Below are 27,184 nucleotides of genomic sequence, written 5' to 3'. Positions count from 1 at the left end.
GCGGCGGCAGCGGCGGGAAGCGGTTCCGGGTCGCCGTCGGGAGCCGACATGGAGCCCGCGGGGCCGCGCTGAGGGAGCGCCGGGCCGAGCGGGGCCGCCATCGCCATGTCGCTGGGCGAGTACGAGCGGCACTGCGACTCCATCAGCTCCGACTTCGGCAACGAGTCCTCGGGCAGGGGCGGCTCCCGCGGCGGCGGCGGCGTGCCCGGCGAGCAGGAGGAGCTGCACTACATCCCCATCCGCACCCTGGGCCGCGGCGCCTTCGGCGAGGCCACCCTGTACCGCCGCACCGAGGTAGGTAGGCGGCCCCGGCGGCGGGAGAGGGGCCCCGTTCCGCCGCCCCCGCCAAGGGGCCCCGGGGCCGCTCCGAGAGGGGCGGGGGCCGTGCTTGAGGGCGCCGGTGCCTGACGAGCCGCAGCAGGGCTCGGCCCCTGGGGTGACCGAGAGCCCCCGGGGTGACGCTGACAGCCCCCGGCACCGCTCTGGGAACACCCCCGCTACCAAGTGACAGCTCCAGCCCTCAGTGTGCAGGGCGCGGGGTCTGGGTTTTGTAACATTTGAGCACTGCCGGTCTCTGGGTCCCCTGAGGTTTCGCAGGGAGATGTGGATATTTTTCTGACGCTAGTAGACTACTCATTTTTCTGTGTTTTGTTCCAGTCACAGAGGACATGGGGGCATCTCATACAGGTAAACTCTTTCACATGCTCAGCATTTCAGTGTAATCAGGGGAGGCTGGATGAAAAGCCAGTCCTCCCGTTGCTCCCAACTCGTTTAATACCATCCAGTTCAATTGTAGTTGTGGTTTTAGTGGCTGTCAAGGAAAAAATGCTTGATTTAGTTCTAAAGGTAAGTTCTTCAGTTTTTTTCTGGCTGCCTTGAGGTGTCATGGCTTGGGCAGGTGTAAGTGAACACTGTTCACTTGGTAGATCACTTACAGCATGGCTGACAACGTGCCTAACAAAGGCAAACTAAATCTAAATTCATTCTGGTTTCCTTATTGGGTTTTTTTTAATTTGTTTTTTTTTTCTTTCTTTTTTTTTTTTTTCTTTAGTCTTTCTCCTTTGAATATTTGTAACAGCTTATGGTCTTGTACAATATCCTATAGTTACAGAATTTAAATTACGATGGTTTCCCTTTATTAAACAGGAGTATGTTTAGTTTCTGTTGAAATGAAACAAACCCTGTGTCTTTACCTTGGTTTGGTGTTTTGGTTTTGGTATTTTTTCCCCCAGAGTGAGTGTTGGCCAGCTAGAAAGATGGCTTCAGGCCATCACTATTTCTAATGACAAACAACAAAACTCGAAACTTAAGTTGTGAAGAATATTTATCTGAAATCTGTAAGAGACAGGAAAATCTTTTACTTTTCCTGCTATTTTAATTTCCTGCTATAAAGGCACATACTGTTCTCTTCATAACTGTGTGTTTTTAATTGAAAGATGTTTTTGTGTTTCAGGATGACTCACTTGTAGTGTGGAAAGAGGTGGACCTGACCCGGCTGTCAGAAAAGGAGCGTCGTGATGCTTTGAACGAAATCGTTATCCTGGCCCTGCTGCAGCATGAGAACATCATCGCATACTACAATCACTTCATGGATAACACCACGCTCCTGATTGAGCTGGAGTACTGTAATGGTGAGATCCCTACTCCTATTTGTAAACAGGCAGCTGCCATGTGTCTGGGACACCCTCCTGCAGAACCTGCAGCAAGTATTTCTGGGGTGTCATCTGGAGAGCAAAGGAGTGGAGGTGAATTCTGCTACACAGCTCCTGAGGAAGAGACTGAGAACCCTTCTGATTTGTGTCTCAGGTGCTAAAAAAAGAAGCCCAGTAGTTAGTGGGCAGTCTATGCAGTAGATGATTTCTTGAGTTTTCTGAATGGCTGCTGCACTGGGAGGATTGGGTTAATGGTGATAAACACTTACAGTGCACCTTGCTGTGTTCTTTTAGGAGGGCAGTGGGAAAAGACCATAAGACTGTCTGGGCCTCTCTACTAGTAAAGAGTGGGGCTGTCTTTTCAGTACTGTCATTTACATAGGTTTATAATTTGTCAGTTAAAAATCAGAGCTTAAAAATGTCATGATATACTGCAGTCAGAACTTTTTCCTGCCTTCTGCTTTCAGGTTTTACATTCACTATTAAAAAAAACCCAAATAACAAACCTGGTCCTTTTGGTGGTGGAAAAAATTTTAAAATTCCATCCAAGAGTAGCTCAGTTGGTGGTGTTTGGAGTTGGCAGGGGAAGCAGTCCTAGCTAAGATGGAGTGATAGAAGGATTTGCAATGAGGTTGTGACTAGCAGCTGCTCTTAGGTGGCAGGAAGAGGAGCTCATACACAGCTTACACTGCTGGAACAGGATACGTGCCTGGAACTGCAGTTTGGTTCTTGTTTGGGTGTGTGGAACAGCTCCCCAGGCCAAGTATCTGGTGTTTGTATAGGGCTTGTGTTAAGCCTTGGCTCATTGGTAGAAGCATTTTTTGCTAGAAAAGGCTATCATTGTGTTGTGATCACCTTGTACAACAGATTGCTTTCGCTGGAACAGGTTGGAGAACACAACAGAGTTGTACAAATTCTTTTTGAAGGGTGTCAGACACCCTGATTGGCAGCTTGGTTTCTCTTCTCTGCTTTTTGTTCTTATGGAGGGTGGAGTCCAGTGCAAGCATAGAGGAATGTTAGCTCTTTGAGGCACCTTTTATTTTAGGGGTTCTCTCTGTGTGAATTACTTACTTACCTTGAAAAGACTGCATGCTTGGGGCTGCTATACATTTGTTGGAGGGCCCAGAGAAAAGCTGCGTAGTATTGATGTCTGTGCACATTTGTAAATGCCTCTGTTGGCTTTGGGATAATAACCAAGAGATGAGTGCATAGCTGGTGTTGCCTGAATGTGTCTGAATGGTAGAGAACAAGGGACATGAGAAAGAGGAAATCTTGTTTGGACTTCCATGTAGTGGTTTTGCCAGTGCATTAATAGTTGATCCTTTGGCTTTTTTTTTTTTTTTTTTTTTGCAGTGTACAAGCCCAAGATAATTTGTAAGTAATTTTTAAAGTAGGGCTGGACTAGTCACTGTCAGACACTCCTCAGAATCCAAAGATTTTACTGTTTAATTGGCTTGTCTCTTCTGAAGATCTACAAAAGAATTTCAAATTTCAGTAAATGTTGCCCCTACTTTACAGAGGAGGATGTCAAGTTATTGATTTATTTGCCTTTAGTTCCATGTGTATATCATGGTACTGCAAGACGTGGATTTACCATGGGATAACATCAGTGAATACAAATGAAATATATTTGGGAAGAAATAGCCTATAGAATACAGTAATTGAAAAGAGAATAACCTATGTTGGGAGGTTAGATGTGATTAGATGAAACAAATACCAAATTAAAGTGAGTTTCATATGCATGGTATTGGATATATGAGTCAAGAGCTAACTTGTCTCCTTGTGTAGGATTTTGGCAGTGTAGTACCTATCATGCTGTTCTTTGGTTCAGGAAAGCTGCAAAAAAGATGGGGGAAAAAAGAGAGATGAAGAGCACAGTTGACTAAAAGCCTGCAAAGTCTGAGTGGCTAGAAAAGACATTGATAAGAAGAGGCAGAACTAAATACTTTGGTTAAATTGTGAGTGGTTTGTAGCTAATTTGTAAATGTGAACATAAGGCAGAAAAAAGAAATGCTGAGAAGTTACAGCAAGGCTGAATGAGAAGAAATCAAGTGAAGGGAATATTAGTTAGAAAAACCTTCCTAACATGAAAGTCTGAATTAAGTCCCTCAAGTAAACAAAGGAACCCTTGCAGCCTGTTTCGGACATTTACCACTTGGCAGGCCCATGGAAATCATGCAGCCAAAAGCTGTCTTGCACCATGGGAATGGTCCTGGTGATCCATTACAATTAGGACATACTATATGATAATTAGGAATTGGAATAGCAACAGGAGGTGATCAGAGTTTTGCGATCAGTGCTGATCTGTCAGGGAGTTTCTCTACCTGCAGACCCCAGCATCATTTCTTTTAACTCTCCTTGATTTTCAGTCTGCTGTCTTGAAGTCATGTGGTGCACTGAAGATTTCTGCTGATTGCAGGCTTCTGTTAGTTCTGCTGTTGTCAGTGCTTTGTGAATTCTGCACCAATGTGTTTGGCAGGGGAGATAAAGGAGAGGCCAGTCAGAGCTGGGGAGTAGGTAGGAAAAGACAGTAAATTGTGCTTTCAGGGACTACTCTGACTTAAAGATTGTTTTCTTTCTCTTTTTTAATGTATTATTTGTATATATAATGCTGAACACGACAGTCTCACATGATTTGGTGTACAGCTAATACACGTTTACATACCCCAAGAAGCCCTTACAAAAAATAAGTAAAAAAGTAGGGACTGCTGGCTGAGCTTACTGATTTGCTTTTCAGGGAGTATTAAAGGGTTAATCGTTAAAGAATTTAAGAGTTAAAGAATCTTCTCTGCTTAGGCTTAAATACACCACTGAAATTCTTAGATGAAAGAAGAACTTAATTTTGTGAGTGCCTGACCAGTTTAAGTGAAGAATGTTGAGAGAGAGCTATAGTGATTGACCAGATCTCTTAGGGGTTTGAGTATTCCCAGCAGCACTTGAGCAGAGTAACTGCTGCCATTAACTAAGACGAACCTCTCTGTCTTTCTCACTCATTTATAATTACAGGAGGGAACCTCTATGATAAGATTCTGCGACAGAAAGACAAGTTATTTGAAGAAGAGGTAATTTGGAATGGTTTGAGGGGTCAGTGGGGCTGGCCTGACGTTCTGGTGATCTGTATGGCTATCTGAGTATTTCTTCAATTTTTTTTCATTGTGATGGTGGGGAAATTCTGTGTTTATCTGGGGATTGGCATCCTCCTGGTTCAATATTACAAGCATTTATGGACTATCTGAAACTTCTTATTTTCCTTTTTAACTGTCTACAAGCAGTATATAATTCTAAGGGAGGAATAATGAAAGAGAGCTGGTTTTCTTCACCTTGTCATCTTGGCAAACATTTAACTTTTAAACCTCTTTCTGTGTTTCTTCCTAGTGGGCTCTCTCTTTCTCTCCCTTCTTAATAATTTTGTAGGGGATTTTTTTTTCAAGTAATTTCCTTGAATCTGTCTTACTCTTTTCTTTTTCTGTCTTTATTTTATTTAAACTTATTTTTTGCTGTCTGTTTTCACTGCATGCTGAGCTGACTAATGATTACCCTTACCTGTCTCATATAGTGACTTCTAAGGCTTTCTAGCTCATGGAGAGTATGTAATGGTCCCAATTCATATTTTGGAGAGCACAACTGTAGATGTTTCCCAAGTGGTCATTAGTTGTCATTCTTCAGTCTTTTCACTTACTGAATCTCTGATGCTTTTCAGGACAGACACTGTGAATGGAAGTAGAACAATCTACCTATTGAAATATGCTTTTTAGATATTTGCAAACCAGGAAATTCTAAAATTTTCATACTCCTGAAAGAGCATTTAAATGGTATGGCCAGGCCCTCTTGCTGTGGCTTGTGTAGGGTTTTGTGGGTTTTTAAAATTTTTTTCAAGCCTCACATTATTCTTATATTCCTACTTTATGCAGATGGTGGTTTGGTATCTCTTTCAAATTGCATCAGCAGTGAGCTGCATTCATCGAGCTGGAATTCTTCACAGGTAAGTGTGGCATGCAGAAAGCTGAGGTAACCAGTGCAGTTCATGGGAGTGAGTGAAGAATTTCTTTGCTTCTTTGTTTAAAGCAGGTACTGAGCTTCTCTCCAAAGTGTAATAGGATCTGCGAGATGTTAAGAATTCCTTTTTTATTGGGCTAGAAACCGTCGTGTGATAAATGTGCAGGAAATCTTGTATTTGAAAATGGAACTGCAGCTGTGTGAACAAAGAGTTTATCCATGTAGGAAGGAAGTAAATTTGCCCTTTATTGCGATAGCACGTAAATGATATTTGTTAAAGTGGGTAGGAACAACATTTACCACAGGCCAAAGGTACTTCTGACCTGTTCCACAATTAATAGCTGCAAGCCAATGTACATCATTCTGTAATTCCTGGAGGCTAATGGTAATGAAGACTTTGCATTTGTCCATTGCTTTAATACAACACATGTGAAGATTTGTCCTACATTTGTCTGAATCTTATTTCTTTGGCCTGTTAGTTAAGGAGCTAGTTCAGTCTGTTAGCTTGTGGGGGTAATTTTGACAGTTATTCTGAGATTTTAATGTCTAGGTAATTACCTTTTTCTGTTGCCCTTTTCTGTTTGGGAGCAGTAAATTTCATGTCTCACATGTGTTTCAAGGCCATGATGTTCTGGGAAGTATTGCACGTGTAGACAGCCACTTCCAGCACAGTTGGATCATGTACTGGAACTTATGGGCATAGCTGCGTGAGGATGTAGGATGTACAGATGCGTTTTCTGTAGGATAGCATCCTGGCTCTGCCATTCTGAGTCTTTAGTAATTGGTGAGCCTTGATAATGAGGGGTTGGTAGCCTACACTCAGCAAAGTAGTGCCTGAGTTTTTGGCCTGAAGCAGATGTCAGGTCTGTCCTGCTTTGCAGTGATTTCCTGCTTACCATGAATATGTGTGGCCCCAAATCCTTCCATAATAACAAATTGAACAATTATTTAAATGTTTGCAGTGATTTCCTTCTGCTGCAGACAGACATTGTCAGAGTGACCCAGGACTTTGCGATGCCCCAAGTGGAGGAATGCAAAGTGCTTCTTTACTTGATGTTTTCCTGATCTACACTGGGAAGTTGTTGATGGTATGTTAGGAAAAGAGGGTGTTATGAAGTGTTGGCCATGAAAAGCATATCATGCTGCAGGGGATTCCTCTCTATTTCCAGCCTCTTGTGCTGATCTGTGAAACTACACACATATTACTCAGTCTGGGAGACAGTGCTTTCTATCCGTTTTGAAGTTCAGCATTTTTGTGGCCGTCAGCCTTTCAATCTCTTGGGCATAGTACATCATAAAATCATGGTATCATTAAAGTTGAAAAAGACCTCCAAGATCTCAAGAGCCCAACTGAACACCACCATGTCAACTAAACCATAGCACTAAGTGCCATGTCCAGTTGTTTCTTGAACACTTCCAGAGATGGTGGCTCTACCACTTCCCTGGACAGCCCATTCCAATGCTTAACAACACTTTCAGTGAAGAAATTCTTCTGATATCCAACCTGAACCTCTCCTGGTGTATTCCCTCTTGTGACAACTGTCACCAGTTACCGTGGAAAAGAGACTGGCCCCCATCTTGCTGCAGCCTCCTTTCAGGCAGTGGTAGAGAGTGATAAGGTCTCACCTGGGCCTCCTTTTCTCCAGGATAAACACCCCCAGCTCCCTCAGCTGCTCCTCATCAGACTTGTGCTCCAGGGCCTTCACCAGCTCTGTTGCTGTTCTCTGGATATGCTCCAGCGCCTCAATGTCCCTTCCTGCAGTGAGCAGCCCAGAACTGGACTCAAAGTGTGGCCTCGCCAGTGCTGAGTTATAGGGGAGCAATCCTTGCCCTGGTCCTGCTGGACATGCTTTTCCTGATACTCGCCAGGATGCCACTGGCCTTCTTGGTCACCTGGGCACACACTGGCTCACGTTCAGCTGCTGTCAACCATCACTCCCAGGTTCTTTTCTGCCAAGCAGCTTTCCAGCCATTCTGCCCCCAGCCTGTAGCACTGCCTGGGGTTGTTGTGGCCCAAGTGCAGGACCTGACATTTCACCTTACTGAACCTCTACAATTGGCCTCAGCCCATCAGTCTAGCCTGTCTAGATCCACTGTAGAGCCTGTCCTACCATCCAGCCCATCAGCACTCTTGCCCAGCTTGGTGTTGTTTCCAAACTGACTGAGGGTACACTCAATCCCCTTGTCCAAAATTGATAAAAGATATTAAACAGGACTGGCCCCAACACTGAGCCCTGGGGTACCCCATTGGTTACTGACTGCCAACTGGATGTGACACCCATCACCACCTCACTCTGTGCCCAGCCACCCAGGCAGTTTTTAACCCAGAAAAGAGTGCATTTTTACAAGCCATAGGCTGCCAGCTTCTTCAGCAGCTTGCTCTTGCATCTCTAAAATTTCCAGCTTCCTAGACCCTTTTGTTTTTCAGAGCGGTTTCCCAAGGTTCTGTCTGGACCAATGTCCTGAAAAGACCAAAGTCTGACCTGCAGAACTCCAAGGTGTAGAGGTTTTGTTGACTCCCTTCCTTACTTCACTGAGAGTTGAAAACTGTCATTTTGTGGTTGCTAAGACGGCCTCAAACCACCGCATCTCCCACCAGTCCTTCTTTGTTCAGAAATAGCAGGCACTGCCCCTGTAGGCTTTATAACTAGCTGTGTCAGGAAGTTATCTTCCATACCCTCCAGGAACCTCCTAGACTGCCTCTTCTCTGCTGTGTCGTGTTTCCAGCAGACATCCAGCAGGTTAAAATCTCCCACAAAAACTGGTGATCATGAAATATGAGCCAGCTGCTTATGGAATTTAATCTGGCTCTTCCTCCTGGTTGAGTGGTCCTCTCCCTGATTGTCACCCACAGGCACCAAGCCATATTGTCACTGACCCTGGGCTCTGTGCAGTTGAAACACTCCCTAAGGTACAGAGCCACCCCACTGCCTGTCCTTGCTCACCCGTCCCTTATGAAGAGCTGCACTGCAGCACTCCAGTGGTGCGATTTCCATGATTTCCTGCTGCACAGAGGCTTCCAGGTCCTCCTGTTTGTTACCAACACTGAGTGCATTGGTGCAGATGCACTTCAGCTGTGCTATCGATTTCACTCCCAACACTGGCATGAAGCCCACAGGCTCATGTCTAGCCAGCCTGGTCTTATCTCCTTCCCCTTTCAAACCTAGACTAAAGCCTTCTCAATCAGCCCAGCCAACTAATGGGCTAGAATCCTATGTCATGTTATAAAGAGTTCTTCTTGAGGGGTAAGGACATTATGCTTAAGTTCCAGAGTGGCATCTGTTTCACACCCTCCATGTGTGTGTTTATATTTGCATACATACATATTCATACTTACACTTACGTTTTTAGTGAGCTCAGCGTCTTCTGGCTTAGGTCTATTTATAAAACTAGCAAAAATAAGACCTGCTCAATGACCTTCATATGAGAAGAAACTGAGAGGGGGGAAAGAACTATCTTTGATCTGTGGCCTTTACATAGGTGTCTGAGCCTCAGCTTCTGAAACTGTGTTGTGTTTATGTGGGGAATGTGATAAAACATGGATAACTGCAGTTACTGCCCTGATACTTGGGGCAAAATTGCTTTTGGAGAACTCTGTATGTGTGTGTGACAGAGTACTGGCAGAGTAGCAAGTAGCTAATTTTGGGGGGAAAGTATAGTAATGTGTGGAAAACTGTGAAATCTGGAAGCATATTTGAGTGTTTGAATTTTTTTTTCTCGTTTCAGAGACATAAAGACATTAAATATCTTTCTAACCAAGGCAAACCTCATTAAATTGGGAGACTATGGGCTGGCAAAGAAGCTGAACTCTGAGTATTCTATGGCTGAGACTGTGAGTATCTCCCATCTTTATGTGCAAACTGAGTTGTGTTTTTCTTCCATCTTTGCATGCCTTGCAGAAGACCAGGGACTCTACATTCTTGCTGCATGTTTTCTGTTACTTTCCTTTCCCTCACCCCTCAATTTTCCTCAGTGTTATGGTATCATAGAATTAAGGTTGGAAGAGCTCTCTAAGGTCATTGAGTCCAACTGTTAACCGAGCACCACTGTGTGCACCACTAAACCATGTCCTCAGGTACTGCATCCACAGATTTTTTTGAACACTTCCAGAGATGGTGGCTCAACTACTTTTTTGGGCATCTTGTTCCAATGCCTGACCCTTTCAGTGAAGAAATTTTTCCTGGTACTTTATGTAAACCTCCTCTGGTGCAGCTTTGGGCCATTCCTTCTTGTCCTGTCACTTACTACTTGGATATCCAACTTGATACAACTTTACTTCCTAACTTTATCTGTCTCACTAATTTTGGCATATATGCTGATGTGTTGCAGCCTGCAGATGTCCTTGCTCCCAGGTTACCTTTTGGAGGTCTGTCTCTCTAGAAAGCAGCAGTAAACTAAAGATAGGTGCCAGTATGGGAATAGAATTGTACCGGAGCTAGCATAGCTATGCTAGAGAGCACTGCCCTTCTTTCCTCTAGGCATGGTACTTCTAAAGGTGAATCTGTGTAACAGGAAGGCAGGGCTAGCTGAAGGACAGAGGCAGCATTATTGCCCCATCAGAACAACGCTCTCCCTCTGGGCTAGTTAAGGCCAGCTTAACAAATTAAATTAATTTTGTCATGCTGCTGTGCTAACAGGTAAATTTTTCCTCAGATGGATCTGAGATAGCTTGGATGTGTGTGCCTGACATTGCACTGTGCCATAGGCATGTCTCAGATCTCTTTATTATTGAGGCTCTGAAGCAAATTGTGAAGAAGCAAGCAAGGCACTTATGCTTCTTATGGTAACCAGATGTATGGTTTATTGGTAATGTTCCTGAAGGGGGACAAAGCTTTGTAGGAGAGATGAATTCTACCAGAAGGCTGTTGAGCTTGGCCTTGTTCCAGACCCTGCCAGAAAACATTTTTGCAGCCAGTTAGGACACAGGGTAAATTGTATTGCAGGCACCTAAAAGGTTCAGCTTGGATTTATCAGCTCCTTTAATTTGTGGGGAGTGTTAGGCTTGGAAAAGGAGACATTGTCTGAGGTTCCTATCTGCTAAAGGCCTTTATTATAGTTTGGAACACAAGCCAGCTCACACTTCCCCTTACCAGGCTGTATTATTCAGTTGAATGCCAGGTGTTGGTGTTCTGTTAGGATGTGTGGTTAAATACTTGTCAGTCCCCTTCCAGAACATGAGCACTACTGTGCAGTTCCACTGTAAGTGGGAACTCAAGGCTACTGCATAAAGCCATCGCTAGGCTGGGCTTCAGCTGAAACACTTCTGTTTTATCACACTTTTCATGGCCTTCTGCCTTTCAAAGGCAGTTTGATCTGTGCTGTGAATTTCTGGGTTTGTTTTTGCCTGTGTTGTCTGTATTCATCTATACCTACTACGCCTGCAAACATTGTTTTTTCCTTTTTCACATACGAAAAATTTTGAACTGTACACTTTCAACAATATTTTGATTTTTATATGCTGGCTATGCTCTGGTGTAGTTACTCAATTTGTGACCTAATGACCAGTGACAGACTGGAAGTAATTTTTTTGGGAAATGAGTGAAAAAGATGTTAGTATTTGTAATTGTAGCAGTCAAATTGTGATTTTGTAGAATGTTCACATCTTGCTTACTAAACACTGATTTCTTAATTTATCATGTTCTACCATTTACCAAAGAAGATACAGAAAATATCTGTCTTACAGAAGGCTTACATTATCCTTTGCTTAAAAAAGATTTAGGTGCAGTGTCCTAGTCCTCTATGTGATATTCAAAATCTTGGGGCTACTCAACCTTCCCATGGCTGGGACTCGTGTAGCTCTGTAGCGGTCATGCTCTGTAACAGGAAATGGGAGGGAGATGGCAGATTCTGAATGTGCCCATTAGGTATCTAGTGTACTTGCAGAGTCTTATGAAGGGCAGGCTTTGTAGTTCTTGGAGCTTTGCTGAGAGAGTTGAAAAGAGGTCATCTATAAATATTTCTCCTTTTTCTAATTTCTGTCTTATTTTGTTTTGCTGTCTAGTTTCTTTCTAAGGAGTGAGCTCCATTCATCTGGAAGCTTCGTTCTTATATATTTTATCATGTTTGTTCTGTGTCTTCTTGTTGTGACTTTGAGCTAAGCCACTACTTCTGCAGTACCTGGAAGGCCTTTGTATTTATGTGCAGGGTTTTGGATTTTTTGTGTGGTGGGGGTGTTTGTTCTACACAAAACAATTGTTCAAGAAAGTCCACTTCTGAAGTGAAAGCCTTTTGGGTGGGACTCAAGCCAACTTTCTACATACTGACCCAAAAGGAACCCTTCTTTTCTTTTGAGACAGAGCAGCCTTTGTCCTGGTAGTATCTTGTGATCAGAGTGACTCCATAGCTAAGGTCTGGCATCTGTATTTGGAAGCTTTGCTAGATCCTGTTTTCTTCAACCTTGTGTGATGGTTTCCATATGCCTGGTCAGTACATAAGGCCCTGGTTACCTCTAAATGATGTATATTTAAGAGAGGGAAAAGTCCTTGCTGTGTTTTTGTGACTATTACTCTAGTGAGAAGTAGGTACATGAGAAGAGAGGTATCTAGGATCTTTTAGGAAGCTCAGGGCCAGACAGGTCTGTGGATGACAGGGGAAAAAGTGTGCTTATTGTTCTTGTCCCTCCAGCACATTAGGGAGGTATATCACTTCACTGCTGTATCAGATCAATGCCTCTGTCCTGTGTGAACATAATGGATACAGAGCTCCTGAATTGAAGGCTGCTGGATCATTTCTGATTTTTAAATGTTATTTTTCCTAGCTGGTGGGAACTCCATATTACATGTCCCCAGAACTCTGCCAGGGTGTGAAATACAACTTCAAATCAGATATTTGGGCTGTGGGCTGTGTCATCTTTGAGCTGCTTACTCTGAAGAGGACCTTTGATGCTACTGTAAGTCTGCAAACCAGTATGGACTGAATAACCTTATTTTTTATTGTCCTAAGATTCATACTTTGCTTTCTTCAGTTGTTTTTCTTTAGTTGTTTTTTTAAATCTGCTAATTAAAAAAAGAGTGGCCTGAGAGTGACAGCTATAGCCATAGAAAATATCTGCATGATTCCCCTTACCCTTTGTGCAGATTTCCCTTCTCCCTTCATGCAGCAATCGGACTCCTGCCAAACCCACTCTTGTCTGATTGTGTTTACTAGATGCATAATAATAACTGTGCTAATTTGTATCATGGTTGTGAATGAAGTATCCTTTCCACTACTAGGAGGAAGTTTGTGATTATGTACTCTTTGCTCTTTTAGCATTACTAGCTGTGAATCTTCTGTGTAGCATCTGTGGCAAATAGTTCTGGCCTTCAGATTTCACAGGATCTAATGCTGTTACTCTTTCTCAAAGCTTGGTGGCGAGAGAAGCCTGGTCAAACTGGCATAGGGAGGGTGAAAGGAGCATTGCTAGCTGACATGTGATTTGCTACCTTGTGCCATGTGATGAGAAAAGCTGCTAGTTGTGGAAGATTTTGTAACCCTGAAACAGAAGGTGTGAAAATATCATCCTTTCCTGGCTTTCTCCAGTGATGGCTCTGGAGTCCTCAGCAGCTTTGTTGCTGCGCTGTGTTTAATGGCAATGTCCAGCAGAGGAGATTTCATGCAAAGAGAAGCCTGTTCGCCCTGCACCGTTAGAGAATTTGGTGAAAAGCTGGATGTTGCCACTAAGTCCTAGCTATCAGAGGTACCATTTCTGCAGGAATTGTTACTAGATTTCTGGAGAACCTGCTAGGCAGGGAAGAAGAGGGGTGTGTCCTGATCAGAGATGGAGGAGGAAAATAGTGGTGGCCTATAGCATCTCTCCCCATTGGACATGTTTTCCAGTTTAGTTCCATTATGGCTGGTTTCTGGTTTCTGCCTAGAATCCCCTGAACCTTTGTGTGAAGATTGTACAGGGAAATCGTGCCATGGAGGTTGATTCCACTGTCTACTCCTGGGAGCTGATCCAGATGGTGAACTCCTGCCTTGATCAGGTTGGTGAAATACTTTAAAAGTTTCAAATATCCATTCCCAGCTGTCTCAGCTATGGAATTCAGAGGTGAAGGGGAATGACATGCTTATTTCAGTATATGAACTGTTAATGCAGGGTAATTTTTGTGAGGCCCGAGGCATCACTAAGTTTGGGCTTTCTCCAGTCCTCTGAAAGCTTTGTCTCAGTCCTGCAGGCTCTGGAGGTGTGCTGGGTTTACTCTGATCACAAGTATTTAATGGGCTGGTAGAAGCAATTATTTTTTAATGCAGCGCTTTGGAGATAGGAGCATCATCTCAATAGTCTCTTAAGGCTCTGGCTTTCTGTAGGGAATTAATTCATTGAAAGCAAACATAGTATTAATACCTTTGGAGCATGCAAGTCCCTTCTGCACATCTGTGGTATTTATCCCTATTCACTCCAAATATTTGAAGGGAGTCAAGTCCTTTGAAGGAAGTCCCTACAGGCTTCAATGAGGTCTTCTGGCTCAAGATTTTGTTGTAGATGATAAATATTTCCCAGAGAATTACTTGTTGCTTCCTTCTTTCAGAACCCAGAAAAGAGACCCACTGCAGATGAATTGCTTGAACATCCCCTTCTCAGCAAACGCAGGAGGTAATTGTATGGTTGTGCCTGAAACCTAGGTGGCTGACAGGGAAAACAGGAGGGTGTTTGTGCTTTCATAGCATTGTCCTTAGGTCAATTTAGACTGATGTGAGGCAGATATTTAACTACTTCATTCTCTTTAGGGGAAAAGTGCATTTTTGCAGTCTTTTCTTCTGATCTGATGTTCTGTTGGTGCATGGGAAAGGTCTCTGCATCCCTAGAAGCTGTTGTATTGAGAACCTTGAGGTATTCCATTCTGAGACTCTTTGAAGAATGCTTCTTTCTACTCTTCAGATTTCTGTGAATGACGAGTCACAGAGATCCTGTTGCAGTCATTGGAAAAAGCCATTTTGAATATATATATATTTGAATATATATATATATTCAAAATGAGTGGATCATTCAGTATAGAGACCCTCACTTTTTCCTTTTGTTGCCTCCCTCTTTGGGAGAGACTTGCATTGGAAGTAGCCCATTTTAGCTTAGTTTGACCATCAGCCTGCACACACTATCTTGTCATGAAAGGTGGACAATAATTCTGGGCTGTTTCTATTCCACATTGGTTTATTTGAGAACAACAGACTTAGTCCTTTATACCAATACTGTTTTGCTTGGTGATCAGCAGAGTTTGAGTTTTGTCTTGCTGTATGCATTGCTAAAAGCCCAAATCCTGATAATATTTAGCCATTGAAAGTTATTCTTGTGCAATGTGGGTATTGGTTGGCAGCATTTTCATACAGACAGAGTTTGTTGTCCTCAGCTCTTCTAGAAGTTTGTTAGCTGTGTGGTACATTACTTCTGCCCTACTTACTGTGTATTGCTGTGAGCTGGTAAACAGCTGCCATGTTTCCTCCAAGGGGCAGCAGCATTTTATTGGAAAGGAAAACAGTCTGAGTGTGCTGCTTGTCAGTAAATTGCATAGAGCAATGTTGCTGTTTTCTAAAATCCTTTTTCTCCCTTGGCAGGGAGATGGAAGAGAAAGTCACACTGCTTAATGGGCCAAATAAGCGACCAAGGTAATTATTTAGACATGTGTTTGAAAGGAAGTATGGAGAGAACAGCTCCCCAGAGAGGAACTGAGAGTGTTAGGCTGTGACAACTTTAATGGAATAGTGTAGTTTAGAAGATCCCTGAATGCTAGAAAGTTGACACAGCAGTTGCATGCTTATTGTCCAGTGTTTTACTCTGCCTTTTATACCCTTCTTATTTGTATAGCTGGAGCTGTACCTCAGCAGGTCCCATCCAGCTCTAATCTGTCCTACTGAGTATGTAATCTTTATAGCCTGCATATCTGAGTTGTAATGTAGATCTCTCCATTCACACAGACTCCCTTCAGCAGGAGGAATATAACTGAATGATGAATATTGCACTAATATAAATATCTTCTACAAAACCTGATATAGCAGAGGTTCAACACAGTCCCCAGCAAGCCTGTAAGCAGGGTTGTTCTGTGAAGCAACTGTGACATGTATAGCTTCTGTGACATGTGTAGCTGGTTGTCTGTTATTTATTAGATAGAATTTGACCATTTTTTCCTCATAAACTTGGAAGTACTAACACTATCTGAGCACCTCAGGTGAAGTTGTCCCTTTTCACAGGCTGTTCAGTTTGCTGGAAGAACAGTTTTTGAAAATAAAAACCATGAATGGTTTTGAAGAGGAAACTGCTAGACAACAGCAGGAAAATGGGTGATGACAGGGAATGCATACTCATTATTTAAAGCATGTGTGTTTTGTTGGGGGGTCTTGTGCAGGTCAACTACCATGAATGAAGCTCCCATTGCAGTGGTGACTTCACGCACAAGTGAGGTGTACGTTTGGGGCGGTGGTAAGTCCACCCCCCAGAAGCTGGATGCCATCAAAAGTGGCTGCAGTGCACGCCAGGTGTGTGCTGGTAACACTCACTTTGCTGTGGTGACAGTGGAGAAGGAGCTCTACACCTGGGTGGTAAGTGAGACAAACTGCAGGCAGTGGGTGAGAGTGGGAAAGGAGGGTTCACATCTACTGCTGATTGTTCATGGGCCTGTTTGAATCAGATGGGCAGGAAGCTTGGAAAGGGAGAAATCTGACTGCAGTGGACACTGAGGCTGTCTGATTTGGGGCTGACCCAGGTCTCTCAAAGGCTGTTTCTGGGAGACATTTTTGATTGCGACAGTAAGTGTCTTGGAGGCTTGCTGGGCACTTGAGGCTTGTAGATGGTGGTCTTACCAGCCCAAACACTGAGTCAAACATCTCTTCATTCCATTCCTGACTACTAGATGTCCAGTGGAGACTCAGTGATTCTCTGTTGGGTTTTGTATTTTCACAATCAGAATGGGAGGGATGAGTGACCTTTTTGTAATACAGTTGTCATCTGCAGGGCAACTTGCTTCTGAAAGCAGAGGGATCTCATGCTAAACAACTCTGTGTTTTATGATGAGTGGAAATTCTGGAATAGTTTAAAGTGAATAAAAAAGGTCAGCATATAATGCATTTTAAGTAATCAAATTCAGTTTTCTCATGTTTAGATGGTCCGTGACATGGAGGTGTTCTCCATCTCCAGGCTTCCTTGGGTTTTTATATTGATTATACAGAATCTGTTAAAACAGATTGGAAGATAAATCAGTGAGAAAGGAAGTAAATCCAAATAGGAGGAGAATAATTTGGAGTAACTTGCTGGATGTTCCTGCAAGGAACTTTCAGCTGAAAAAAACTTTCAGCTGGCTCTTAATAGTTTTAGTTTCAACACTGCTTGTTTTGTTTATCCCGTATAATTTCTGTGTCAGGCCATTTCAATGACATTTGTTTCAGATTATGCATTTCTTTACAGCCATTAGGATTTAGAAAAGTAGTTCAAAAAGCTGAAGGATGAATTTCAGTCCTGCAGCAGGGAGCAGGTTCAGTAGCCTGGCAGATGAGAGGAACAGGGATTCCTTACCAGCTGCTGACCTGAGACTGGATAACTCTTTGTTAGTGCATCACTGCCAGAAAGCCTGTGCTGCCATTGAGATTGCTGCCTGCTATATGCACAGAGATAGCAGTCCCTTCCTGAGAGCAGACAGAACATTTTCTCTTGCTTCCTTGCAGTCTTCTGTTGTTTGCTCAAGGAGCTGTTAACTATTGACACTATCTCTGGGATTGTAGAAATGTAACCTCACCAGGTGTTTCTGTCTTGCAGAATATGCAGGGGGGCACCAAGTTGCACGGGCAGCTGGGACATGGAGACAGAGCTTCCTACCGGCAGCCAAAGCATGTTGAGAAGCTTCAGGGAAAAGCCATTCGTCAGGTGTCCTGTGGAGATGATTTCACAGTGTGCATCACAGGTGAGAGCTGGAAGTCCTTTGGCTCAGACTATTATGGATGTGTAGGCACTGACAAGTCCCTTCAAGTTGCTGAGCTGTTGGAGGTGTTTGCTTTCACCATCAGATTAGTACAGCTTTGTGCTGTACTAACATAGGAGAAAGCCCCATATGTTACTCCTCCCTCATTTTTGAGGATAGTACCAACATTATTACATTTGGGATAGATTATATCTCAACATTTGAGATAGATAAACATTATTACACAGAGGAAGATTTTGACTCCCAAGAAGGATGGGATTTTGCTAAGGATGTGCTTCTTATTGGTGATAAAGCTGGGTGTTGACCACAAATCCATGTGTCTGTGCAGTCTCTGCTTTTATCAGTGCATGGGTTGCCTCCATACATGCTTGTACTGAAACTTTGAAGCCTGAAGTTGAGAATATTCTAAACTTTCTTTGGACTGTGTGGGGAAATAATCACCCAGTGATGAAATAGAATGTGTATCTAGGATTTGCTGTTTAATTCAGAATGCTTGACATCTGGTAGCTGTCTCTGGTTCTAGACCTGCTCATACTTTAGAAGTGTTAGGTGTGGTGTTGTCTGTTACAGAAGAATCTGACTCTCTCTCGCTTTACCCATGGAAGTGATTCTCAAGAAGGTAGTTTCAAGCTTATTTTGTCAGTGCTGAAAAGACAGGGATTTGATAGAAAGCTCAGGTGGTTATTTTGAGGAGGGAGTGACTTAGGTAGCCACAGAATCAATTTGTGGGTTACTGTTAAAGAAATTGGCAGGTTCAACCAAAGATTTTTTGGCACTGAAGTAGCTGCAGGTTGTCATGTAAGATCCATCTTAACATGAACAAGAAAGGATTCCATAGTCTCCTGATGACATTCTGCTGCACTACAGAGGATGATTTCAGAAAAGAAATTGCTCTGACCATGTCCTAAGAGGTTAATATGCAGCCTAACATGAGTCCTGTATGCTGACCAAGCTTCCCTTATGTCTTCAGATGAAGGCCAGGTGTATGCCTTTGGCTCAGACTATTATGGATGCATTGGCGTTGACAAGGCTTATGGCTCTGAGGTGCTTGAGCCCCTGCAGCTGGATTTCTTTCTTACCAATGCTGTGGAGCAGGTCTCATGTGGAGATAACCATGTGGCAGTGCTAACCAGGAACAGAGAAGTCTACACATGGGGCTGTGGAGAGTACGGTGGGTAGAGTGTCCCTGAACCCTAAAGACACTGAGACATGCCTGCCAGAAAGTGGCTTGGCGCAGGTGTGTAATGCAGGGCCTGGGTGAGGGCTGCCTGGTACATACCCTGGGGGCAAAAACCATTGTTTCTTTGGGACTTTCCTTCCTTGTTAAAAAGGGGAACTGGAGATTGAAGCCTTAGGACTTTACTTTGGAAAGCTTTAGGGTGCCACTTGGATTCCCTGTGCGTAGGGCGATGGTTCTGTGAGTGGGATTGAATTCCCTTGAGGATTGGTGGGCAATGATGGATATAGGGGAGCAGGGAGGTTCTAGTTCTGTAGGGAGATTCTGTTGGGACTATGGAGAGACAATACCAGTTCATAGATACGGACTCCTGGTGAGGCCATTTTTAACCGCAGGATTTTCATTGATGCAGGACGCTTGGGCTTGGATTCAGAAGAAGATCACTACACCCCTCAGAAGGTAGGGCTGTGACTACTTCTCAAGATCTGCAAGGGCATAAATCCAAATTGGCTGTTGTTTGGAAATGCTATCTCTCTGAGGCTCAGGTGTTTTTTCTGAGATATTATAGAGTTTGCAAGGGTTTTAACTTCCTCACTTCATTTTGCTTCGTTTCTCTCCTAGAGATCATGGCAGAGTCATACCACTTACAAACCAGACAGCATTGTAGCTTAGAGCTTTATTGCTCTGATTTCCATAATGGAACTGGAAATGCCAGCCTAATGTTATAGAAATCATAATGATAAATACCAAATAGCTTACCTTGGGTCTGTAGAGGAAACTCACAGCAGTGCAACTACTGCGAGTCTTTGAATGTAATATAACGAGTTAAAGATTTGTTGAAAATAAAACCCTCTTGAAATACAGTACTGAGGTAACTGGAGTATTCCAGCCCACTGGGGGTTAGAAACAAGTAAGGATGTGTCTGGAAGCCAAAGATCTGTGATCACACAGTATCACACCCACACAACACAGACACAAACCCAGCCCCCTTCACCTAACTGGGTTTGGTGTTTGCCAGATTGTCTGTGCATCATATTTCAGGTTCCTGTGCTGGTCACTGGTGTCTGCCTTGAATATTGGCCTTGTGACCAGAGTTTCCATATGCTACAGTCTTTATGGTATTCTTACACCTTCATTCAAAATAACTGTATTGACTATTGATAGTGTCCAGACTAGCTGTGCTACTTGCTCTACCCTCATATGTTTTCCATGTGCCAGCTTCCATGTAATAGGTGTTGGGATTTTTATTTTCTTAGGATATATTTCTTCCACCTAGGTGGATGTTCCGAAGACTTTAAACATTGTGTCCGTTCACTGTGGCTGTGATGGAACTTTCCTGCTTACCCAGACAGGCAAAGTCTTGGCATGTGGACTCAACGAGTTCAACAAGCTGGGCCTGAATCAGTGCACATCAGGGATAATCAATCATGATGTAAGTGCATTTGCACCTCTGGCTCCAAATACCAGCAAGCAGTAGTATACGGGGAAATTGAAGTTCTGTGTCAAACTGTTCCTTAGCTTTGTGCCAATGCTTTAATTCCAGTCAAGACAATGGATGGAGATTAAGGGAAGAGGCAATTTGTTCCTCAGTGTTCTGTCTGCCCTGTAGGCTTATGTCAGATCTGAGGTAGTGAAACAGAGTGAGCTGCTCTGGTGACTTACCCAGTCACCAGATTGGTATGGATTTTGGCAGTTTTTTATCATACTTGTTTTAGGACTGTCTTAGGTCTTAAAACCTTGACTTTTGGTCCATTAAGCCTAAACTGTAGGTTTAGTGTTGTTGTCAGACCTGAACTTGCTTGAGTAGGTCTTAGCTGATGAATGTGTGACTTTTTTCACCCTGTGCTTACCCACATCTTTTGTCAGACATACTGTGAGGTGCCATACGCCACTTCCCTTACTTTGGCCAAGCAGCTGTCCTTCTACAAGATCCGTACCATTTCTCCAGGGAAGACACACACAGCTTCTATTGATGGTGAGAGCCTTGTGTAGTAAGAGTGCAGGTTGCTGAATTACATTACATCAACTTTGCCCTTTCAGCCTGGCCCTTGACACTGGGGGTTTTGCTCTCGGTAGCAAGGTTCATGCCTGCGCCAGGAACTCAGGATTCCTGTTTCTCAGCAGTCTTGTTTCCTGGCCAGCTGAAGCAGCTATGTCAGTCTTCCTGTTTTTTTAAAGGAGAAAAAAAATGTTTTGGGAAGAATCATGCTCTGGGCAAGCAGAGCAATCATTTATGATCCACTTAGGCTTTGCCCAAGCGGTATCAGTCAGAGAGCTGTGAGTCCCAGCCCCCAGCATCAGAAAAGGGAAGCAGTTGGAGACGAACTGGAGAGGTGTTTCCAGACTAAAGCCATTCCTTTTGGCTGGTGCTGTCCCTTTCCAGCCTGGCTGTCTGCTCAGCAGAGCCATTCTTGTTCATGGGCTGTTGCTGCCTGTGCTCTGTATGCATGGCTGCTTGCAGAGATGGGCCCTTGCTGTGACTGTGTCCTCCTTCCTCCTCGCAGAGCGAGGCCGCCTGCTGACCTTCGGCTCCAACAAGTGCGGACAGCTTGGTGTTGGGGACTATAAGAAGCACCTGGGAATAAACCTGCTGGGAGGCCCCTTGGGGGGTAAGCAGGTGATCAGGGTTTCATGTGGAGATGAATTCACCATAGCTGCTACTGACGGTGAGTGGGTCTTTGCCAAGTTGCGGTGGGTTACTTTAAACTTCATCTGCAGAGTGGTTAACTGTCTCCCACTGATCATTTCTTTTACCAGCCCCACAGCACAGTGCTAAAGAAATCTTCCTAGACGGGGGCCATCTTGTCCTGTTAATCGCCCCCGTGCAGCCCCAAGTATTTGCTGTCCCTGAGGCTGCAGAGTACTGACTTGGTGGCTGCCCATTAGGTTTGTTATTGGTTTGTACTCCCACTGTCAAAATGGAGCTGGTAGATTAGATACTTTGGGATAGTAGTTACAGCAGAAACACTGATTCTTACAGCAATTGCAGGCTGAGAAGGAGGGAGGGAACTGAACCCCTGAATTTCTCTCTCCTCAGACAACCATATCTTTGCCTGGGGTAATGGTGGGAACGGACGTCTGGCAATGACATCAACTGAGAGAGCTCATGGCTCAGATATTTGTACCTCGTGGCCTCGGCCAATATTTGGATCATTGCATCATGTTCCAGACCTGTCGTGCCGTGGCTGGCACACCATCATCATTGTTGGTAAGTGTAAATGTAGGATGTAGTTTTGGGATATTGTTTATGATGATACATTATTTTGCCAGACAAGCGTAAATCTTGTCTGAGAACAGGCCATATTTCTGGGGGAAATGTGGCAAGCTGCTCTGAGCCATAGGCCTGCAACACTGGCTTTTTAGGAGTTATCCTGCTTTCTGTGTGGCACTCTAACTGGAAGCATGCTTCTCTCCTTGCAGAAAAGGTGTTGAACTCCAAAACAATACGATCCAACAGCAGTGGTCTGTCCATTGGTACCGGTAAGTAACCTGCCCTGGGGAGCTCTGGTTTAAGTCCACTCAGTGGTCAGTTTGAGTGGATGAAGTTTGGTCCTGCAGCATGATTTCTCTGTGTTTGAAAGGCCTCACAGGAGAGCTCAAAGGGAAGAAATCTAGTTGGTGCCATGCATGGGAAGGGTTGGCCCAAACCTGAGGAAGCAACAACTGAAACAGAGGAGAAACAGCATGGGCACAGGGAGGCCTTTGTAGTTGAGGAACTTCAATTTGACAAGGAAAAGCTGATAGGAATTCCCTGAAGGGAGCTGATGTGGGAAGGGGCTCTATGGGGGCAGTTTCTGGAGAGATTGAATCCAGTTTCTTGGACTTGTGGGAGGCCTGGGGCCAAGAAACTGCAAAAGACTGCTGCACACAAGTCCTTGTGGAGAGGCCTGCAGGGAGTGTTAGGAGCTAAACTGCTGAGGGAGATAATGCTAGCATGTGCTCTCACTGTGACCATGCAGTACAAATTTATGCATCTTCTCTGCTCCATCTAGGGTTTGGCAACAGGAATAGTAGAGGTGGGGAAAAGTATACAGTTTTCTCTTTTCTTTGCTAGTGCCTCAGAGCTGCACAACTGGGGGAGGAGAAGAAGAGGATAATGAACAGGAAGCAGAAACCCCCAATCCCAGTGGAGGCTTTCGGGGAACCATGGAAGCAGATCGTGAGCTGGGGGGCTGGATCAGCACTACAGAAGCTAAGGGAGGCAACAGTGCTGACAGCAGCTCCTGCCCTGGCTGGCTACGGAAGGTAATGTGGTTTCTCAGAAGTGTCTTAAAATGGGGATCTAGGTCGGGAAAACTGGGTGGCCCCTTCCATCTTTGAGGGATACTCTGATAGGTTCTTTGAGCCATGTGTCACAGAGCTCTTATGGCCCCGCTGCCTGTTTTACCACAAGAGGGTGTTGGTGCATTGATTGAGAAGATGAAATGACCTGCAGGAAGTTGGCAGGCCTGACAGAGCTGCTTTTGTGTATCCAGGAGCTGGAGAATGCTGAATTCATCCCCATGCCTGACAGCCCCTTTCCTCTGAGCATGGCATCTTCGGAGCCTGAGAAGGAGACTCTTCCTTACCAGAAACTTCAAGGACTCAAAGTGGCCTCTGAGGAACCTGTTGGATTAAACAAGCCCAAAACAGAGCCCTGGGTAATGTTATATAAGTGAATGCTTGGCTAAAAGCTCTTGGGCACCATAAATGGCAATGTTTGAATTATGGGGAGAGCTGAGAAGAGACTGTTGGATTAGCTTAATTCATCTGGACAAGGAAAAGAGGGCTGGTGATAATCATAGATGATGCTGCAAAGAGAAAAATTGCCAAGGATCTAGAACACAAAGCTGATTCTTGGTCAGATTTAAAGTAATGAGATCAGTTCCGTGGGAAAATGTGTATTTTGCAATTGGAAAATACAGAGAAGCCAGGGGCTCAGAAGCCTAGCACTAAACAGAAATTTGGAAAGCAGAATTTGTTGTGAGATAGGAAGTAGAATAGATACAGAAAATTAATGAGAAATTACAACCTGTGAGACTACCTAACTCTAGAAGTTTTCTGTCCCAAAAGGAGGCATGGATCCTATGCTTTGGGAAATGGGGGTAAACTGGATGGATTTTGGTGATAGGAAGACAGGAACAACCTTCCCAGGAAAAGGAGGAAGTTAGTGGCTTTGTACAGAAGACAGAAAGAGAAAGTAGCTTGTTGACCCTGCCCGCTAGAAGTTTGGCAACTCGGGGAATAAGCTGGGGTAACACTCTGGGCGTGTTTTTTTCTTGTATATACAACTCCTGGCCTTGCACTCAAACCTGGCCTGACTTCCATGCCTCTGCAGCCTACTTGCCTGAGTCCAACCTTACCATGTGGTGAAGGGAAGGATGCATCTCCTGGTGCAGGCTGTGTGTGCAGTGCTCTGCAAGTGGAGGTGACGCACCTCCGAGGCCTGGTTTTACAGTGTCTGGATGATCAGAAGAAGCTGCAGCAGGAAACCATTCGTCTGAGTGCCCAACTCCAGCGGTTCTGCAGGAGGATGGAGGAAATGCAGCAGGTGAGAATCCATCATCTGGGTGCACATCCATGCTCAGGGCTCACCATGCTCCTGCAGATTGTGGAGGCTGTGCACAAGGAAGCAGCTCTTTACAGCCATCTCTATCAAAGCAGAATTTGGTGGGACTAAGAAGGATGCCTGTTTCTTGTATAAGCTGCTGATGCAGGCTCTGACAGTAGCAAAACAGGAATGAAACCAAGAAGTTTCCTCTGAGGACAGCCCACTCTTTGAGGGATGTGGGATTTACCTTTATTTCACCTGATGAGAAGGGATGGGGAGTCAGATGTTGTGAAGAGTCACAGATGGCTGTGGAGAATACAAACTGGGCCTTGTGCAGCTTCTAGCTTTTCTGGCACTGTTTGGGTAACTGCTGTATGTTTTTACAGGTGAAGGTTCATTCCAAAGGAACACAAACAACCAAAGAGGAGATGGAAGTGGATCCGAAACCTGATGTGGATTCAGATTCCTGGTGTCTCCTGGGAACGGACTCGTGCCGCTCCAACCTCTAGTCTCCTGAGCCCACTGGGATCCATCTAACTTCACAGCACACTAACCGAATGCAGAGAGCGGCTTTTCTGGCGTCAGGTCACTCGCAGACAAGGAGCGAGGCCGGAGGCTCCAGAGCAGCACCCATGTACGTTTGATATGAACTAGGAGTGAGTTTGAGAGGGGGAGGGCCCTTGAGCTCTAGGCCAGCTCAGTGATTGAAACAGCAGCAGCTCCTCTTTGTACCTTATCTGTCAATTCTGCACGTGAGGCAGAACGGCCCCATTATGGCGATGGCTCCAGCAGCAGCTTGTGGCCCTTTCATTGTTTCACTGTTTCCTGGGAGCTGCCTTTGGGACCCCAGTATTCATCACTGCATCTCTAGATGAGAGGAGGAAACATGTTTTGTACTGAAGCTGGCTGAACCCTAAGACTCACCACCTTCACTTCAGAGGGGTGAAGGACTAGGATCCTCTCCTTACCACAGGGTATGGCCCCGCCGGTGAGGCTGCTTCCCTCTGCTCAGGCACAGAGGGACCAGCGAATGTATCATTCTGGAGGCAGTGGAGATGTTCCCCTTAGGGAGATTATAGTAGACAGTGTGTCCCTGGCCTCAAGGCATAGCTTCTGGCCTTATGGCTGTGTCCACTGGTCTGTATAGACAGAGTTTGAAGGCTTTATTCTGGGTGCCGAGGGCTTTCCAACTTCCAGGCAATGCACCGAGATGAGTAAAACAGGTGTTTCCTGTAGCAGTAGTGGGGACTGTCTGAGATTGGATCTGTAGTTCTTGATTTCAGAGCACCTGCCTCCCAACCAGATGCCCAGCATCTGGGCCTCAGATTAAGTTACCCATTTCTTGCTCCAGCTGTTCAACTTGGTTTGGGTGCCAGAGTTTCTGGTTTCTTGGCATAAGCCTGTAGCTGCTCCCTGCTTGGCTTCTGTTCTCCTCAGTCCCTGTGCCTACACTCTGTGTGGGTGTGGGAAAAATCTGTGTTTTTCCACTCAGTGTTCCTATGAAGCTGGAATGCCATTTCCTACCCAGAATAGGTCACTACTGCTGTGGTCACAGGATGTAGCCTTCCCCAAAGACCATGAATGATCAAATCTCAGTCCGGAATTCACCTTCTTTCAAGAAGTGAGAAGCTTTCCCAAGAAAATTGGAGATGGGAAGAGGCATGGTCTGATGCTCAAGATTTACTCATTTTCTGTTAGAGAATGAGGTTAATTTTATTCCCCTTAAATTTATTAGCAAACTGTCTTTGAAGAAAAGCTTATGGGATTGGTAGGATCCCTGGGAGCAGCTAGCCTCCCCTGCCTTACATGGCACCTCCAAGGAGTCCTAACTTCTCTCATCTTTGCTGTTAGAATGGGGTTGTGATTTCATGAGGCTTAAATGATCCCCATCAATGGCATGTTACTAGAATTGCCTTAGGTCTACTGGAGGTGGATGTTGTATCACCTCTGACAGACTTCTTTTGAGAGACTGTTTGGGGAATCCAGCATTCCCCATTTGTCTCTAGAGGTGGATGCCAAACCATTTGCTCATAACATAATGCTCCTTAAATACTTCTTTGGTGCCTATTGCTAGTATCTGGGAGCTGAATCAAGTGCTGTTTTCCCAATGCAGTGTCCAGGGCAAGGATCATTCCAGTGTGCCTGTCCACTGCTACCAAAAGCAAGGCAGGAGGAGAGCCCTCCTGGCAGGTGGTGAGAATCAGGTGCCCTGGTACAGCCAGGCTTGTTTGCCCTTGTGACTCTGCTCTCCTTTCCCCCACGTGCATTGGAGCCAGTTCTCATGTCGGGGTCCCAGCTTGAGGGTCGTTGGTTGCATGCAACAGTGCCTTTGAGGACTGAAAAGATGAGCCTGAGCCATGTCCAATAAGCAAGCACCAAGCTGATGAGAGTCGCTCTCCTGCAGTGCACTGCTATCCTCATTTCTCAATGCTCTGCAGTTGGGAAGCTAGGTGCACAGACTGGATTCCCCTTGGATCTAGTGGAGGATTAGGGCTCCTGACAGACGATGCCCTGTGCTCCACAATCTCATATGTGCCTTAGAGGATTCACGCTATCCAGGTTGTGCCTGTTACAGACCACAGATTTCACACCAACCAGCTATGCAACAAAAAAAAAGCAGTTTAAAGGTAGCACCTTTGTCTTGGGCTGAAAACAGAAAGGCAGGCAGGCTGAAGTGCCTTTGAGCAGTTTCAAACCCTTTTTACTTCTCCCCTTCTCGCAGTGCTAGCTCCATATATGTTGGTCTCCTGCTAGTATTGCTACTGAGTTGTAGAGGAACACAACTTATGCCTGCTCTGACACTCTGGCTGAAAACTAGTTTGTCGTTGTCTTTCTTTGAAAGGTTAAAGGGTGGAGTGGTTTGGAATTTCTGTTTAAATAAATGTTTAAACTCATACTCCTGTGTTTGAACTCTTTTTCTTGTCTTTCCTTTCCAAGAGAGGAA

The 27,184-nt window shown here is 44.6% G+C and overlaps 1 protein-coding gene across 2 annotated transcripts; it reads left to right on the top strand.

Moving 5' to 3' along the window:
- Positions 1 to 28: 28 nt before the first annotated feature.
- NEK9 (NIMA related kinase 9) lies at positions 29 to 27,136 on the top strand. 2 transcript variants are annotated; one of them, XM_015631836.1, is made up of 23 exons: positions 29 to 294; positions 658 to 687; positions 1,454 to 1,631; positions 4,659 to 4,714; positions 5,564 to 5,634; positions 9,375 to 9,480; positions 12,406 to 12,537; positions 13,502 to 13,612; positions 14,159 to 14,223; positions 15,180 to 15,230; positions 15,968 to 16,160; positions 17,371 to 17,515; positions 18,504 to 18,704; positions 19,123 to 19,169; positions 19,987 to 20,142; positions 20,577 to 20,685; positions 21,215 to 21,376; positions 21,748 to 21,918; positions 22,131 to 22,190; positions 22,765 to 22,955; positions 23,186 to 23,350; positions 24,028 to 24,240; positions 24,627 to 27,136. In XM_015631836.1, exons 1-23 carry the CDS (start codon positions 106 to 108, stop codon positions 24,747 to 24,749), a joined length of 2,925 nt encoding a protein of 974 aa, XP_015487322.1. In that variant the 5' UTR covers positions 29 to 105; the 3' UTR covers positions 24,750 to 27,136. The 2 variants fall into 2 exon arrangements, with proteins under 2 accessions (XP_015487322.1, XP_015487323.1); XM_015631837.1 differs by lacking the exon at positions 658 to 687.
- The last annotated feature ends 48 nt before the right edge of the window (positions 27,137 to 27,184 follow it).

The sequence above is a fragment of the Parus major genome, chromosome 5, assembly GCF_001522545.3.
Source record: "Parus major isolate Abel chromosome 5, Parus_major1.1, whole genome shotgun sequence".
NCBI classification, from domain to species: Eukaryota; Metazoa; Chordata; class Aves; order Passeriformes; family Paridae; genus Parus; species Parus major.
Note: the sequence above shows the minus strand (reverse complement) of the source record. Positions and strands in the feature narration are given on the sequence as shown.

Excerpts from the sequence above, each read along its gene's own strand:
- NEK9 (XM_015631836.1), top strand. The coding sequence starts at position 106 with ATGTCGCTGGGCGAGTACGAGCGGCACTGCGACTCCATCAGCTCCGAC. Across the intron at positions 15,231-15,967 it reads GGGCCAAATAAGCGACCAAG|GTCAACTACCATGAATGAAG; the intron begins GTAATTATTTAG and ends GGTCTTGTGCAG. Across the intron at positions 20,686-21,214 it reads ACACACAGCTTCTATTGATG|AGCGAGGCCGCCTGCTGACC; the intron begins GTGAGAGCCTTG and ends TCCTCCTCGCAG.